Here is a 19,455-nt window from a genome sequence, read left to right on the forward strand (position 1 = left end):
CTGTCATTTTATAGGCAGTAACCTTATACCCCCCTTATAGACCGGCTTCGTGAATGAGGCCTACTATTGGTAAGACGACTTGCTCTTATACATATAATATATTAAACTTTTAATATTATAATAGTATAAGGGTGTATTTTAGACATTTAAAATACTTGGTGGTTTAATCTATTAATTAAACTAAACTTTTAATTTAATTAAGCTCAAACCATATCTTTATTTATGGATTTAATAATACTCTTTTAATTAAACGCTTTAATTAACTATTAATAAAGTCCATAAGAGTTAATTTGAATTATTCAATAAAACATCATAATTCCAATTATTAAATTCAAAATTAAAACCATTTAATTAATTGTTTAAGTTATGAACCCAAGAGTTTTAGAATTCAATTTTTTTTTTTCATAAAAAGCTTTTTCCAAATTCCAAAGCTTGAGGGCAAGTTTTGTAACTCTTGAAAACCTTTGGATTCCATAACTTATGGAGTTAAATACTTGTTTTATGATGAAACTTTTCATGTTCCATAACTTAAGAACAAGTTATGGAATTCTTTAAAACATTAACTCCAAATTTTGTAACTCCATAAAAACTTTAAATCAATTTTTTTTAAAATAAAAACTTTCATATCCATAACTTATGGAGGTTTCAAAACACTTAAGATCACAACTTTAAAAAAAACTTTTGAGCTCCAATAATTTATGACAAAATTTGTAACTCCTTCAAACATTTAGATCAAACTTTTAAAACTAATAAAATAATCATATCATTTTATCTTTTACTAAATTTGACCTAATTCAACTCATATAGCAAATTATTCAAATTTTACAAATAATTAGTTTTTTCACACAACAAGTAATTATCTTAAAATTTGACAAACGTCATGTTTTTTTTCCTTTTTTTTCAATTTGAAAATAAAACATTTGCATCAATATAATAGAAAACAACCCATGGCTCTGATACCACTGTTGGGTTTTGAGCATTCCAACACTCCTATGGTGTACATGCAACCCTATAAACCTTGGATCTATGTTTTCTCTATTATACATGCAAATATTAAATATTCCAAGGTTTCATCCTAACTAGCATATTATGAAGCACCTATACTACAAAGTTCTAGTTAGATGACATACCTTTTAATGTAGCTTGATGTCTTCAAGCTTTAAGAGCTTAGCCCCAATAGTGTGGAAGCCTCAAATGGAATCACAAATCACCAAAACACCTTGGAAGAACTTGAGAGAATATGTATGCACACTAAAATCGGCCCACTCTTATTTTCACACACTTGTGTCAATTTTGTGAGCCAAGGACCCTTTTATATATTATGGAGGATTAGGGTTGCATCCATGTAAACCCTAATACCCATGACCTTTCATTTACATATGATCCATGGGTTAAAAGCTCCATGGACCATCCATGAAAGCTTAGCCCAACCTAAATGAACTTGGCTCATTCCATATATATAAGAGTTCATATTTAATTAGTTCTTTTTGATCACTTAATTAATTCTAAATTAATTCTTGATCAATACTAATTAAATAATATGATTCCATATTAATATATTAGAACTTATAATATATTAATATAAATCGTAAATATACTATTCTCAAAAGACTATCCATATAAATTGTGCCGGTGAAGTGCAACCCAAATGGACCATGTCGGGTCGGGTCAAGTACATACCAAATATAGTTATGGACTTAGACATTAATCCAACACCTTGCATGTACATAAAGTTTGCAACTTTACGTGGAAACCATGCCCTAGGAGGTTAGATCTGTAATTTGGAGCTTTGGGGTAGCTTTAAAATGTTTGGATGAGAAATGGAATGAAGGGACTCGACGATTTGCATGGCCAACTCGACGAGTCGGATGAAGATTGCCTGTATTGGTTCTGCATGGACTCGGCGAGTCAGTGAGAAGACTCGACGAGTTAGTTAGGGTTTTCCCGACATTTGGACATCGCATGGACTCGACGAGTTGTCTGGAAACTCGGCGAGTCAACTAGGGTTTTCACGTTTTCTCGAGTTCTGGAAGAACTCGACGAGTCAGTGTGTTGCACTCGACGAGTTGGGTCAACATGGACTGTTAACCTTGACTGTTAACTTTGACTTTGACCAAGGGTTAACCAGTTTAACTTCTAGGGGTATTTTAGTAATTTGGGAATTTATGGAAGTGGATTATTGGTGGATGTAGGTGTTTGAGTTTGGAGTCGTAATTGGGAAGTTTGACAGTTATCATCCCGAGCTACTTGTGAGGTGAGTTTTCCTCACTATACTCAAGGGTCTAAGGCACCAAGGCCGACCCTTTTTGGATTGTTATCCTGATATGTTATATGCCTGTGTATAGCATGATCTGTTAGATCAGTATCCTGGTAGATAGGATGTTATTATATTATTATTATCTGTTAGATCGGTATCCTAGTAGATAGGATGATATTATGCTATTATGATCTGTTAGATCGGTATCCTGGTAGATAGGATGTTATTATGTTGTTATGATCTGTTAGATCGGTTTGTCTGTATATAGACTGCTATGTGATATCTGGTGCATGTGCACATGTTTGATTGGTGGTTGAGGCTTATCTGCTTTGTGCGAGAGCCAACAGACCTGGGCATTCCAACCCGATGGTTGTAGGCCGTGAGTATTCCATCCCGAGGATGATTGGACTCGTAGTATGTGGGCATTCCAACCCGATGGTTGTGGGCCGAGGGTATACCATCCCGAGGATGACTGGACCCGTAGTATGTGGGCACTCCAACCAGATGGTTGAGGGTCTGGGGCATTCCAACCCGATGGTTGATTGGGCCGATATTATGTTGTTATTATATGTGTGTTACTTTTTGTGCAGGTATTTTGGGGGAACTCACTATGCTTCGGGCTTACAATTATTGATTTTGTTTCAGGTACCTCAGATGATCGCGGGAAGGCGAAGGCGTGATCGTGCACTTCCTCATGTTTTTATTTCTGGGATACTCTGATATGAAACTACTTTGAAAACACTTTGTAATAACTTAATGGTTTTGAATGGTTGAAAAAGTTTTAAATTGTCTTGATTTTTATGAGCGTTACAATAGATCTCTAAGTTGCATGGTCCCATAAATAGTTTTTATGTGAATTCTATTGTGCAAATCTTTATTTTGTAACCTACAAAACTCATCAGTTATGAGCATCAACCGGTAACCTTCCTAAATGACAATCATTATATATATATATATATATATATATATATATATATATATATATATATATATGAAAGATCTTTGTGCTCAATAATCATAATAGGGTGATTACTAATAACATATGACACTAAAGGGTCACACTAATAGTAACTTGATGCAATTAGATTATTTATAAGAAGTTGATTCTTTATAAATATTTATAACTCTTATAATTAATTGGGAATTATTTATTCTAGGAAAATAATAATTTTCAATGATAAGTATCATAATATAACATAAGGTATGATTTATTAAGTCATATAGATTTTTTGGACTAGAAAGACTTTTTGTCTTTTAGCTAAAGGGATAAGGTTTTATAAATGCTTAAAGAAATTTATACAGATTTTGTCTTCTTTTCTGGCTTATTGTTGTGGATTTAAGGAGACAAGAAGATGGGTTTCTTTTTATTAGTTTATTGTATGAGATATGCTTTAGAAGCATGGCATATGATAATAATAAACTATAGGCTTAGAGGTATGGAGAGCTAAAAGTTTTAAGATCTCTTGGGTAAAGATTTGGCTTTATGAAGGATTTCGTCTCTTCTTTTTGCATGTGTGTGAAAACCATATATGCATCCCTTATATCTCACTTTCTCTCATGCAAAAGTGTTAGAATATTACTTGCATTCTCTTTAATACATTACTTGGATAATTGTCTTAAAGCTTAAGAGTTATTCAAGACTAGCATCTTATCAGGTTAGCTCATTGTTGGTGTACTACTAAGGCGTAGTTCTACTCTACATTCTTCATTAACTTCAAAATCCTCTCTTTAGGACTCAAAGAACTACAAATGTTGTTAATCTTTGTCCATCTATGGTTGTGTTTTCTTTCCAATCTTTGCAAGATGATCCTTTGGTGGTAATAAAACTAGTTTATGTTATTTAAATTAAAAATGCTTCCGTTGCCATCTTTGTGATTTAGAAACTAATTTTTAAATAAAAACACAACAATTGGTATCAGATCCATCTCTCAATCTTTGTTAGAGTTTTTTTTTATTTGGATAATCTTGGTTTTCGGAAAATATTGATAACTTGTTTTTGTTAAAAATAAGTTCATACATATTTTCTATGACCAAATTATAATTGTTATTTTAAGTGACAAAAGTTTATATATGCATATTTTGTTATTAAAGTTGTTTTATAAAAACAAAACAGAGGTTGTTTTGTATGTTAATGTATTTTAGAGTGCATAAACAAGTCATGACCCAAATATATTGTTGTTTGTGATGATCTATAAAATGGTTGTAATATTCTTTTATTCATATGGAATGTAATAAATAGTTAGTTTTCATCTTTATTATTTTTATAGTCTACTTCTTAATCCATATAAATTTAGTCTTGGAGGTGGTCCCCTATACCATGTAAGGAGAAAAAGAAACTTGCAAGCAACCGTGATTTCAAAGTTTTTATGTCTTATGCTGATGACAATTAGAAGTGGTCGTGGAACTTGTCGGTCTTCTTTATGCTAAAATCTTTGAGACTATAGATTGGACTAAACATGGTTGATTAGAGTAATTCCAAGATGCGATGGAACTTTTTTTTGTTATGATTAAATTAAACATTCTTCCTTGGAAGATCGTAAATAACTATTTACCGACTAAATTTAATCTCAGTGTTTGTGAAAATCAATTTCCATTCTACTATATGCACGTTATATAATGGATATATTTATAAAATAAATGAGAAACACAATAAAAAAATCACACAAACACCATGATATAAACTAGAAACCCGAAAGGTAAAAACCACTATCAATGGAAACTACTTCTTAAAAGCTTACATTGTTGATATAACTCTAAAGAGAGAGGAGAAAAAAGTTGTAGGAATCATCCACAATAAACGAGAACTCATTGTGGATGTAACTCTTTTGGAGTTTCGGGTTATTGTCCTTTCTATTTCTGACTTTCAAAGGCTTTCAGTTTTGGGAGTGTTGGGATCCCGAGACCTTATCACTTGTTCATTAAAGAAAACAAATTTGAAGATTGTTTAGCTTTATTCGAATAATTTAATATTGTAAGGTATTTTCTAGACTTTATTATTGTAAGGTACTTAGTAAGCATTATGGTACCAAAAGGTTTTTTAGTTGAAAGACGTTTTTGCCTTACAAAATTCGATTTGATGTTTTTACTTCTGTAATATCTCATCTCTAATTTGGATAGAGCCTTGTTTTAGCAAGGTACCGATTTTAGTTCGTAAGTGCATTCACGACCATGTTATACGATGTGGTATAAAATCCATTTTGGAATAGGCGGCTTGGTATCTTTATGTTTCTTTTTGATGCATTTATAACACCTTAAAGGTATTTTCTGAGGTACTTGCATTAATCACTTTGGAAGTTTATATTCATCGGCGTTTGAGTGATTTGATCCATCACCATATTTTTCTCATTTATGTTGTTTGACAAAGTGTAGTCCTTATAGACTTTTAACAATACTTATTTTCAACTTAACTGTTTGAAGTTTGAAGGTTATTTTTATTAAACATCAGTTTTGTATCAAGGGAGCGTTTGTTGAAAATGCATTGAAACCCTTTCTTGGATCTTAAGTTAACCATCAATTATGAAAGTATTCTATTTGTTATGGGTTTTAGAGTTTGTTAAGGACTCTTTGTAAGTCTATTATATAAATCCATTTTGATGTCAAATGGTATTCATCCCTACATCTTATTTCTCTCATATTTCCTTGAAATTTTATCATCCGTGTAACATTTTAATAAGTGCCATTGCATAGTTGTTTTTTTCCGATTGTGGGTTTCCATTTTATATTGTGGTGTTACATTATTCTTTGTGTTAGTTTCTTGCGTTCCAAGCTTTTTCATATTAATCGTTAGTGTTATGGGTGGTTTTCTAGCATTCACATTTTATAACAAATACATTGAGTCAGATTGTCACATTTTTCTCTCTTGACCTATTTCTTGCAAGTTGTTGGTGTAGTTTGTTTGGTCTTAATATAACTCTTCCTCTAGACCAGAGCTTGCTCCTTACCATGGCCAATTTGACTACTTTTTGTTCCTTCTAGACAATGTTGTTCGATCAATATCCCCAAGAATCATTATTGAGTGATATTACTAATGACATATGATCCTATAGGGTCACACCTTAATCAAGTTGGTACTTGTTGAATATTTATTAAGTAAATTGTTATTAATTTAATTAGAGGAAAGTTATTATTTTATGAAAAAAAAGTAACAAAAGAAACAACAAACTAGTCATTATATCATATAATATGATATAAAATTTATGTACAAAGTTTTGGACACTTTGGTTAACCATGGCTAGATAGTTAATTTATCTTTGGCTAAAATAACTAGTCACGAAATTTTGTCTTCTTCTTTTGACCTATATGGTCGAAAGTTTGTTGGAGACATGGAGGTTGCTTGTCAACCTCCATGACTTGCTTCCATGCTTTGTCTACCTTACCTTTATGTTTTATAATAATTTAGAATATTATAATCAAAAGGCTTTACCTTGCATGGGATATAAAATGAGACTATTTGCATGAAAAACTAGCTAGTTTTTCAGCCTCTTTTCTTCTCCTTTTTCTTGCACAAAACTGTAGGTAGTAAAGAGCTTGGAGCTCTCTCTCTTTTGAAATTGTTACTTGGCTTTTGGTGCTTCACTTTGTATCTTCCTTTAGTGCTTAACTGTTTAAGCACTTAAGGCTTAAAGAAAAGAGTCATACAAGAAGAAAACTAGCATTTTGGGTACCTTATCTTGTTGGTGGATTACATGTAGAGAATATCAAGCTTATTGTTCTTGCCATCTAGTTCAGCACCCCAAATCCAAGAGGGTCCAAAGGCTTCAAATGTTTTCATTCTAAAACACCATATGGTTGTTTTAATATCATTCTAACCTCTTTAAAATTATCCTTAATGGTTTGGTTTTGTTATATACTCGAAATTTATAAGAAATATTTAAAGCTTATGTTACCTGTTTTTATGAAAAACTCTCTATTATATATATATATATATATATATATATATATATATATATATATATATATATATATATATATATATATATATATATATCAAAACCCATCAAATGTAATATTTCTTACTACTTTGTGGGCTATTTGCAATACAAAACACATATTTATGTTCTAAACTAATTGTACTTGAAGTGACATTGATATTGATATGGTCAAGGTTCTTTCTCACTTATGAATCTAAAACATGTGTAAATTTTATATTGATTGGTTTTTTTTGGACATCTAACTCTTTGAAGACAATATCTTCCTCCGTGTAATTCGATTTAGTTAGCCTATTTATACTTATTATGTTTTCCGTTTAACAACAAAAACTTTTGCTAAACTATATTTCTACATCAGGCGAGTGGAGAAAATTTTAATAAATTTTAAATAAGAAGCAAAAGAAGGGAAACAAATTCTCATTTTTGGAAGAATATTCAATTATAATACATAATCATACAAAAATGAAGATAAAAAGAAATTAAAATTAGGTGTGATGTCAAACACATATATGGTTTTACAACAAAATAAACAAATGCCTTTCTAGAGCATATTAATTAGGTTGCCATCATAATTCAATATGAATTTTGCATAACAAAAGAAATCTCAAACTTCAACTTGCACATGCTCTCAAATTCTATGTATTCATGTAATTTTTCATAAAACAATAATCTCAAACCTCAATCTTGCACATGTTCTCAAATCCCATGTATTCGTGTCGATGAATATCATTTATCATATTTGAAATTCCAACTCCACCTGTTATACAAATACACATGTTAGAGGAGAAGAGATGTTTTAAAAATGATATATGATGTTTTGTACTTATCTATTAGTTCTATTAAAAAATATAAGGGATTTTTTAAAACATGACTAAAATAAGTCGGACCACATTAATATTTCGAAAATAGTGTATAATCTTCTAAATTCATTTTTCCATTATCTATGAGAAAAAAATATAGTTTTAACATTATCTCTTGGAGGATGTTTTCCATATGTCATTAAAATTTACAAGACATGATTTATGGTTCAATTAACATGTAAATAATGTGTTACATTGCTAGTTATCATGTCTCTTGAATTAAAAAGGGAACCAACAAACTTACCTAACGAGATTGCACTAATAAAAATGATGGATGCGAGGATAAATATGATTAGAGATGTCCGTCCCAAAAAAATAATCAACCTTCTCACAAAATGTTGCCCAGCGGAAGCAGCAATTGTTGCCACAACAACGAAGTAAAAAGCTGTGAAGTACGTATGCAAAAATTAGCAAACTAGTACATAACATAAAATAGAAAGTTAGTATCTTATTTATACAAATACACACGATCAAGGTAATAAGGGATTGTGTCTTGAGTGGGAGGGTTGGGTTGATAACCCGATGTCTTCTTATTTTTAACCGTTTTTCTTTTCTAGCAACTTGCTAGTATGGTATTGAATTTTCACCTTGTTGTTAAAAAAATGAATGCACATGATCGGTCCAAATATGTTCTTATTATTAATTAAATCCATGTTAACCAATGGTAGTAGCTTTTTCAGTTCTTCTCCCTGAAGATTTATAGAAAAATATGAAATATTTCTTCACACTCATTCAATATTCATCAAATGATTCTAAATGGTTCTAAGCTTACATGATTTGATGATATTGAGAATACACTTACCATAAGGAACAGGAAAGCGCTTGAGAAGATAATATTCCACAGAAGACATGGATGATGAGAACATCATTGCAAATGTTGCAGTGGCACTTGAAACCTACACAATGATGATCAAGTACTTTGAGTGTTAATTGCTTGGAAACTGTTTTGTTTGTTGGTTATGGTTACTAAAAAAATCATACTAAATAAGAACAAAAGATACCTGGGGAGGTATTCCGAGCTCCAAAAAGAGAGGACCCATAATCAATCCTCCACCAAGACCAAGTAGGCCCCCAACCATACCGGCTAAAATTCCACAAAAACAATATATGATCAATTGACAAACTCGAAGTTTGGTGTTTGAATCTCCCTTAGATGATATCTTTCTAGAGCCCTTATATAAGCTAACAGCCTCGTAACCTGATACCCCAAAAGAAACAGGAACCTAGGTGGGCAAGGAATAACATAATTATGTGGATATGGATTTCCTAACACTACACTAATTATGTGCAAAAAGTTTTCAAATTCTTGAAGATACCTGTAACAAGTTCAACACCCAATACCATATCGAACAAGTGGATGTGTAAGTCTGTTTCACCAAAACACACCAATTTTAAGTGAATAGATCACATAAGACCAAAATTTATTGAAAACCTTCTTGAGGAAAATGTAATATAATAATCATATATGATAAAGAACCTTAAAAATTTGCAGTCCAAGGAATGCGATCCAAACAAAAACAAGAAGACCAAATTCCTTCCAACACACGTTCTTCATAAGACCGACCTAGGAAGCTCAATATAATGTTACAAACTAGCTCAATACATAATAACCACTTGATAGATTTAAAACCGTGACAATGCTATTCAAATAGCTTGAAACTTAATACTTTTATCGGGCTTAAAACTCTCACCTCTTGTTTTAATGATTCTTCAGCTTTGGTTTCACTACCATTGTTGGGATCACTTGGTAAAAGCATGTAATCCGCCTCTACACTATAGCCTGACATTGTTATTGTTCATACTTTTGTTAAGAAAACATGAAAGAAATTGTAATAAATATCCAATTTTTTAATTTTGGCAACATGAAAGAGCTTTAAACGACACACCAATAGACTCCAAGCACTTTGCAGCCTCCTGAAATGGTAAAAGACCATTTTTAAAATAAGCACATTAAACATATGTAAGGGAAATAATTATGAGTTCAAGAATAATCACATGACATTAGTGTCTCATTTTATGTTTGTTTGTAGTTGAAACAAGTAATTTCTCATTTTGACGATGACTTGTTAACACCAAATTAGATTTCCTGGTAAAAAAACATGTTGTTGCTTGTCACTCAAATCTCAATTTACATCAAGGCACATGTTTTTCTTCATGTGAAGTATAAAACTACTATAAAACAATAAATATTACCTTTTTCGTAATGGTTTCCTTTTTCCATGTAGCAACGCCTTTGCAAAAGGCCTTAGTCGATGTGACTGCGGATTTAAGTATATATATACACATGATATCTCATTTGATCAATAAACATATATGGAGAACTAAAATGATGCAAAACAAATACCTGTAAAAATAATAATTAGTAGGACTGTGACCATCCAATCGGCGAAAATAACGTTCAGGGAAACTCCAATACTAATCCCCAGCATTAACATTGGTTGGATAAGAAGTGCTAAGTCATAGTCAATGATGGGCATATCGAGTGTTGGATGCCTTAGCTTAAGATTGTAGAAAACAGTCATGGTGGATGCACCCATGATCATACCTAGAGAAAAAAAAACAAAAATATATAATTAACTCTTCTTGTTTATTTAGTAGTACTTTTTCATGGATAGAAATGAGTTTATAGGGAGGGAAGAAGGGAGGTAGGAAACATAAATAAAATGCAAATAGATAGGGTTTATATTAAGTATATTTCTCCTAAGAAAACTATTTATTCTATATTTATTGAAATTATCTTTTCCTTATTTTTTTTTACATATTTGTATTATAACTACTCAATGAAATATCCTTTACAAGTGTGGATGTCTTTATCAAATCATTCATGGATTAGTGTTTCCGTTCACTTAAAAAAACACCAACTACTGACCTTGCTACCTTAGCCTTTTCCCGTTTTCTTGATGTGTCATCTTAGGCGCCTTTCTAGGCCCAATCCACCACCAACCCATATGCTCCCTCCAACAGAATATTGCATCTGTCACCTAGCTTAATATTGTTTATGCTAGTGCATTCCCTCTTTGTGCTGATCGGATGTAGGATTAGTTCACCATTAATAAAAATAAGTGGTTATCCTGTCACAATCACTAATCTAACACACTTCAATTCCCTCTGCCGATAAGTACACATCAATACATCACATGACTAACCACGCACGTTTAGGTATATTTAAAATGTGGTGTATTTCTATTTTATCTCATTTACAGAATAATGTTCTTCATGTTGCTCTATTTGCAAATAAAAAATCCAAAGCGTTAAAAGTACTGCCAAAATCCCAAATGGTTTTCTGGTAGGGATTAAGAATTCCAAACTTTCCATATAAATAACACATGGATTCTTATTCCTCGACTAACTATCTCCAATATAGTTGGCTCTAAATGAGTATTTTAGACTATATACCACTCAGATGGTTCTATTGATTAACTTAAATCATGCCTTTTTTGCTCAAAATTTTTACCAAATACAAAGTCTTAACTTTTCTCTCACCTTTAGCCCGGTTGTCAAAGCATGCATTCTGTATTGTTATCTATCATGTTGTGTTAAATAAATGGCTAATTTATCACTTAGATGTCAAGAATGTCTTCTTAAATGGACATCAAACAAAAATAGATTTTATCGAGAAACCACTAATTTTTATTCATCGGTAATTTCCCCCATCATGTTCTCTATCTCAAGACAACATTGTAAGGCCCCAAGAAGACACCTCGTGTCTTGTTTTAATGACTCGACAACTTCCTCAGCTCGATACATCCTTGTTTGTGTTTCAACAAGGTTGTTGCAATTTATATCTTTGGGTTTATGTTGATGATATTATTCTTAGAGTAAATCATCTAGATACTATTGCGAGATTAATCTCTCGTCTAAACCAAGAATTTTCCATCCAGGATCTTGGTCTTATCATTTACTTTCTCGGCCTCAAAGTCGCATATATAATGGTGGGATTTTCTAAGTTAAGTAAAATATGTTCATGATGTCCTTGTTTCGGCTAGCCTTCTAAATTATAAACATATATCCACTCCTATATTGAGCACTGACAAACCCTTTATAGATCCTACCACCTATTATTCTTTAGTTGGTATGTTGCAATACCTCAACATCACTCACCATAACTTATATTATATTATAAATCAAGCCAGTCAGTTTTTTGCACGCACCACCACTAGATCACCTTCTATCAAATGAATTCTTCGATATTATGTAAAGGGTATGATTTTAGTTGGTCTTTCATTTCACCATTCACTAACTTCTAATATACTAAGTTATTCAAATGTTGGTTTCTTAAGACGCTTTGTTCCACTTATAGCTATTTGATGTTTCTTGGGGAAATCTTATTTCCTTGAGTGCTAAGAAACAACCCACTATCTCTCGTTCCAACTGTGAATCAAAGTATCATGTTGTGTCCAATATTATTGTTGAGATTGTCAAGGTCACTTATATACTCCACAAGCTTCATGCCCAACCCCCAAATCGCCCTATAGTTCTATATGATAATGAAAGTGTCAATTCATCGGCCAAAATCCTGTATCACATAAGTGAGCTAATCACATTGACATTGACTATAATTTGTCTGTGAGCTCGTTTGTTTCGGGAAACGATATACTCGTTTCTCACAAGCTTCAATGTCAAACATGTTCACCAAGAGTCCTCCCAAACCACTTTTTTAGCACTTCTACTCCAAACTATGTTTTTGCTCCCCTGTCATTCCCATTGAGGGGGTATTAAGGATAAATCTCGTAAGGAAACTATTTAGCCTATAAACTATAATGTATTTATTGTATTTGTCTTTTCCTTATTTTTGTACATATTTGTATTATAAAATACTTAATGAATTATATCCTCTACAAAGGGTGGTGAATTTATCAAACGTACAAGCTAAGGTCGAATTTGGTACTTCGGTTATGTTTGTTTGATGGATTAGCTAAAAAGTTAGCACTTAGTTGATAAAAAAAATAAAGTTTGCTAAAATTATTGATAAGCTAGCTGAAATATATATGACAATTAGTTTATAAGTTACTTTTTTAATTGTCATACATAACAACCTAAAAAACTTAAAAAATAAATTAGATTATAAACTAGTTGTTAACTTAGCCATTAGCCATAAACTACTGTCCAAATACTCATATAGGTAATGGAAAGGGAAACAAGAAGGGATTGGATCTTGTGTGTTAAAGCAAACGCAACTCATATCGGTAATCCACAAACACAGGGTGAGGGCTTACACGATGCGAACAAACCTGTCATATGATTAATTGGTTATCGATTATTTGATATGGATGTCTAGATTTTTGCTATTTTAACTATAAATTGCATAAGTGAACATTGTTTTATGCTTTTGTATAAAGAAATTATATTTCATTTTATATTTTTACCTGTAGGAATTTTAAATGAAAAGTATTCTTGACTTGTTGCAGAGAACAAGATAAAAGAGTAAACAAAAAAAAAAAAAAAAAAAAAAAAAAAAAAAAAAAAAACCTGATACAGTTATTAATCACCTTGAAACTATAAAAATCGCAAATATAAAGTTTTAATAATTATATTTGTACGAGCATACTTTTTTAAAACAAAAAGCGATGGGATCATGAGAAGCTACTTAAAGGAGCTCCATCAACAAAATTTCTTCTTTCAAGCTTAGCAGCCTTATAAAATTGTAAGTTCTTTTTCCCCATTTACTATTTTACATGGAATTTACCAATTTCACTATAAGTTTTAGTAATTTGAAGGGGCATTTTTTCTCCAACCGGCCCTTTAATTTTATGGTGTAACTGTTATATATCCACATGTATATATATATATATATAGTATTTGTATCTATCTATGTATGTAAGTATGTGCATGTCTTTGTGGGTGCGTGTGCATGTATTGTTTCTTACATTTTGAAATGCCCGTAGCAGATTTAGGATCAAACCCAATAATCAGGGTAAGCATAGGAACGAATATACCACCACCTCCGACTCCTGCTGCACTCCCAAATATTGCTCCACAAAAACCGATGAAACTACCAAGCACAATTTTCCACCCTAATTCCATTTCCTGTACATGAAACAAATTAAAGATTGTTCGTGAATATATATTTCGTTTTTACAACATATAAGCAGCATATTGATCATTCATGTGTCTATCATGCGCATGTTAATTGCATATGGTTGCATGCACTGGTTCGAAACAGTGATGGGTCCAAATGGGTGCAGTTGTCGTCATCAAAGTTTTGTAGTTAATTAAATCACAATATAAGCTATAATCAATAATTAGGTACCCTTCGTGATATATCTTACTATCTAAAAGGTTGGTTTTATAGACTCCATGTATGAGATCACTCTTTGGTCAGTCACTTTATTTGATCTAACGTGGATCAGAGACCGGTCCAACACTTCTCTTTGCTAACAGAAAATACATATGAAAAGCAAACCAAATACGAGTTATAGTCTTAGACAAGTGAAGGGGAACTTACAGGCCAAACATGCTCATAACCAGATCCACTTGTTTGAAACAAAGAACTTGCGAATTTCACAAAAGAGCCATATCTCAAATTACCATCGACATTCACTGCTGCTGATGCTGCCAAATCTTCTTTCAGTAGACTTCTGTCGGCTGAAGCAAGCATCGAAGCTGTCATCAGGCTTATCACAGTCACAGTTATGATCCACCATCTTTTCAATCCAATTTCCGCCATATGATTCAGTAATGGAGCAATCCTACGAAATACTAGAATTCAGACACAAACACTTCTTTCCTACTGTGTTGTTCTGAAATTTGATATAGTCTCGCACTTACGTTCTTCTTAATAATTTGCGATATAATAGAGTTGGTCATAACTTATAGAGGGGCCATAAAATGCTCTATAGACGAGTACAAAAGACATGGGCATATTCAACTGCAATATTAATATGTAGGAGAGGGTAGAATATTTCAAGATGACAAAGGAGATAACTGCGTGACCATCACGGTTGCACGAGAGTAGTAGCACGTCCCTTTCAATTTAGTCGTCTACCATGATAGCAATTAAGGTATTGGTCAGCACCAATATTTTAGGGTGTCCACTAGTGAAACAACTAGAAATTAAATATCAACCAAGATCTTATTCGTACTACTTTGATTTACATAAAACTTTTAAGTCATATTCTTTGCTTTTCAAAACCTTTATCTATATATCTATATTATTGTCATTATAAATTTTATAATATATAGAGATCATCCAAATGAACCTGGTTCAAATCTTGAACCATATTCATTTAAAACTTCCAACATTCATCAACTTCAAATAATCAATCACAGCATTATTAAGCTAGTTTAATATTAAAATCTTTCAAGCTTCAAAAGCTTCAACTAATTAATCATTAAAACTCAATAGTTTATGACATCTAATATTTTAATATAATAGTAATATATAATTCACATATTTATATTATATTATATCTTGGAGAATTAAATAGATTGAAACCAACAAAACAATGAGCAAAAAGGATGCTTTGGGGCAGAATTACTTCACTTCAGTGTTTTGATGATATCGATTACTCAATGTTCCGATTGACGTGAAGTTGTTGTGGAAGGTAGACAAAACTATTAGCAACTTTCGAGTTTTGAGTTTTTGTTAATCATGTCATTATTAAAGCCGAAATCAGCATTTTGAAGACAAAAGTATTTACAACTTTCGTGTTTTGAGATTTTCATAACCCTTCCATCCCACGTTTAAACCTCATGCAATCTTACATTTCATGCAAAAAAAAATAAATAAATAAATAAATAAAAATAAAAAATTATATCACACATTTTCATGATGACACACAAATGTGTGTCATTCAATCCTCAAGAATATATGAAGAATGAAGATGACATGCATTTGTGTATGTCGTAAATTTTGACATTCTTTTAGAAATTCTTGATAGACATTTTCTATGTCATGACATTTGACAGATTTTATAAATGTTTTTTTTTCCAAATTTACTAATATTCAAATTAAATCACATATTAAATGTCTTATAATAAAAAATATCATATCATACGCAGAAAAGACAATTCATTGTATAATATATATATAGTATGTCAAATACAAATAATAATTTTAATCGTAAATAAATATAATACATTGATAATATAGGTTACATCTACTACTAAATTAGAAAGTTTTTATATTGAATTTACTCTAAACATGATGAATCTCAAATGACAAACAATGAATCTTTGTGACCTAACCCTTTTGTAAAAGCTTGTTTAAAAATCAAATGGAAAACATATAATGGTTATACATGAATCTTCTTTCACCTTTAGTTCATTTTCATCCCTATAACACAACAACAAAAATAGCTCAACATATTGGAAATGAAGAAAAAGTATTTCACAAAGCTAAAAAAGAGTTTAGAATGAAAAGACAACATATATTCCCATCCATGGACCCCTCGCCTATTTCCCCTATGATATTGCATCTTTAAGTGCATCATACGAGCTAACATCCACAATGTTTATGTACAAAAATAACCATAAATACCCACAAGGTGGAATCCAAAACATTCATTTCTTAAAGAAATATTTTCCAAATGTTTAAAGATGATGACATTCTTCTTACTCTCCTCTTCCTTTTCAAGAAACATCCTTTATTTCCTCTTATTTGTGAGGAAGAAAGGTAACAAAATTACTCATCTAAAATAAATCTTATGGTTATTAATAAACAAACCATTCCTGCAAAATAAACACGTATATTATATTAGCACCAAGGAAGTTGTCCCTGTGAGGCAGTCAAATGATTCATCAGTTCACATGAAGCGTTATATGGCATGTGAACAACTCATACAAAACCCATGATATGTAAATAAGTAGATATGAAACCATGATTCTTGTTTTAGAGAATCTTATATTTTTTTTAAAAAAAAATCCATTTTGTTAAGTGTAACATCCCCCTCTGGCACGTATCACAATATTGTCCGCTTTGGGGTCCCGGCACGAAAACTTCCCAGGGGGGCACCCATCCCTGAATTGCTCTCGCCCGGGGACGCTTAACTGCAGATTTCTAATGGGCTCTACTGCCCTCACGACTTTAAAACACATTGTGATAGGGAAGGTATATGCAACCCTTATAAGGAATGCTTAGTTCTCCTTCCCAGTCGATGTGGGATCAGGTGCAACCCACCTTCACCCCCCATTATAGGGTTCAACGTCCCTGTCGAACACATCGACTCGTTTCCTAGCCCTGATACTAGTTGATTCAAAAACCTTTATCAGTGTATCGTTAAAAAGTTATTATATACGGAAATCTCCAATGGATGCGATGCAATCGAGTTGCGCCCCTCCTTTAGTATAAGAAAAACTGAGAACATTTAAACCAAAAACCATAATTACAAATCTTAGTGAGTTCCCCAAAATACCACATAACATACATAAGCTCGGGCCCCGCCCACATATCGGGCCACGCTCATCATAACGGGCCCCGCCCAACATACATAATGGTCCCCAACCAACATACATATGGGTCCCTGTCACAACTAGCATTTTTAGCTAGGAAATTCTATTCTCATGCAAACATCATCTATTGTAAGGCATGTACTCTAAGTGATAATCATACTCTATGCTCAATCAAAACCATTCATTTGAATCCGAACTCTTGATTTAAGTTCAAACCTAATACAATACGTCTCATATGGAATGAAAATCCTAGAAATCCCGGTTCAAGTTGATATGGACTATGATCCTCTTATTGGGCTTAATGGACCAATAAACTTTCAATTTAACTATTTTGGGGCCAAGGAACTCTAATTGGGCTCTAACTGAACCCACTTTCATGAAACTAAAACATTTTGGGCCATGTGGGCCTAGAATAGTTCATATAATCTCTAATGGGCCATGTTGGGCCATAACTAATTTCATTAGTCCTAATGGGCCATAAACTCAAACTTTTTCATCTTATTAGGCCGTGAACCCTCATAAGGGCCCAATGGGCCGAGAACCATCCATTTGGGCCTCATAATATCGAAATCAAGCATGAAGGGCCCAAACTACTTCTCCTTTCTTCTCTTCATTCCCTCTCTCGGCCCAACATAAAAAAAAAAGAAACAAATGGAGGATATTTGAGGTGCCACCTCATAATTATCTAGTGGTTCTTCATGTTAATTACCCTTCAAATAAACCACTTATCTCATGTATTAAGGCATCTATCACATCTCAACCTCTCACCTCTCTTTCTCTCTTCTTCTAACCTCGGCCGAACACACCCCTCACCACCTTCATTTTACTTTCAAAATCTCTCAAAAACTCTCTCAAGAACTTCCCTCTTCTCCTCAAAATTTTGTGACTTGGGTGGGTGTTTTCAAGAGGCTTTCATCAAGTTTTTCACACTCTTGGTAAGTTGTTATCATACACAAACACCTACTCTCCATTTTATGTTGAGAACTCTTCCTTACTTAGGTTCATTTCGTGTTCTAGCTTGCTACGACCATCTAAGTTTGAAAATGTAAGTCCCAAATCTACTTGTATATCAATCAGATTCGTTTGATAGTGCGGAATCCCGATCAAACGGATGATGCCAGATCTATAGAAGAAGAAAGAGAAGAAGAATAACTTGAATCTATGATGTATTCAAAGATATGCGTGATAAACAATACACATAAGATTCTCTCACACACACTCTTATTCTCTCTAGTTTCTCTCTCTACAATATGCTCTCCTTCTCTCTAGCCTCTTGCTCTTCATATGCACTCCTCATCTTTTATATATATGAGATAGTTGGACGTACACGGGTTTACGGCCGTAAACCCGTGTACGGCTGTACACACAACCGTAAACACATATTACTTAACAGAAAAATACATTTTCCTAGAAAAGCAAAGTATAAACCAAATTTTAGACCCAACAATCTCCCCCTTGGTTTATAGCTTTCTTTTCTAATTGACCCAACAAGCTCCCCCTAAAAAGTAGTTGGCTTTTCTTGTTAATCTTCATTGGGAGCTTGGCTTCAGCATTAATCTTCAAATTCTTCACAACTTCAAGATGAGCTTTATGAATCTTCAATGAATGACTTCATCTTGAGCAGTTGGGCTTTTCTTCAAAATTTGACACTGAACGCACGTTGGGTGAGGAGGCTTCTTGAAAAGATTCTTGAAAGATGGCGCTTTCAGGTTGAGAATCTTCAGATAGAACAATAGAGAGATCTAATCTTCTGGATCACTTGAGTAGGTACAAGATAGCAGCAAATTGATTGAGGAGGCTTCAATGCAAATTGTCACATAATCTTCAAGAACAGTTTGACCTTGCTTCTAGGGTTGAAAGATTGAATGTTGAAAGAATAATCTTCATTTCTTGCTCCTTCGAATGAGAATTCTTCGATGATCACGGATGAAGCATTGGCTCATAAAATCTCGATACAGTCTCCATGAGTCTCATCTACATCTGAATTTACTTTTCAACACAAAGCAAAAACTAAAAGAAA

The 19,455-nt window shown here is 32.6% G+C and overlaps 1 protein-coding gene across 1 annotated transcript; it reads right to left on the reverse strand.

Moving 5' to 3' along the window:
* Positions 1–7,648: 7,648 nt before the first annotated feature.
* On the reverse strand, positions 7,649–14,912 carry LOC145111215 (sulfite exporter TauE/SafE family protein 3-like). Its single transcript, XM_079047511.1, has 12 exons — positions 14,491–14,912; positions 13,913–14,072; positions 10,390–10,590; positions 10,239–10,303; positions 9,932–9,959; positions 9,737–9,825; positions 9,523–9,609; positions 9,362–9,412; positions 9,047–9,268; positions 8,848–8,941; positions 8,290–8,430; positions 7,649–7,942 (listed from the first exon to the last, which is right to left on the reverse strand). The coding sequence occupies exons 1-12, from the start codon at positions 14,710–14,712 to the stop codon at positions 7,857–7,859; spliced, it is 1,446 nt and encodes a 481-aa protein (XP_078903637.1). The 5' UTR covers positions 14,713–14,912; the 3' UTR covers positions 7,649–7,856.
* Between the last annotated feature and the right edge of the window lie 4,543 nt (positions 14,913–19,455).

The sequence above is a fragment of the Lactuca virosa genome, chromosome 5 (assembly GCF_052849685.1).
Source record: "Lactuca virosa cultivar CGN04683 chromosome 5, Lactuca_virosa_CGN04683_v6, whole genome shotgun sequence".
NCBI classification, from domain to species: Eukaryota; Viridiplantae; Streptophyta; class Magnoliopsida; order Asterales; family Asteraceae; genus Lactuca; species Lactuca virosa.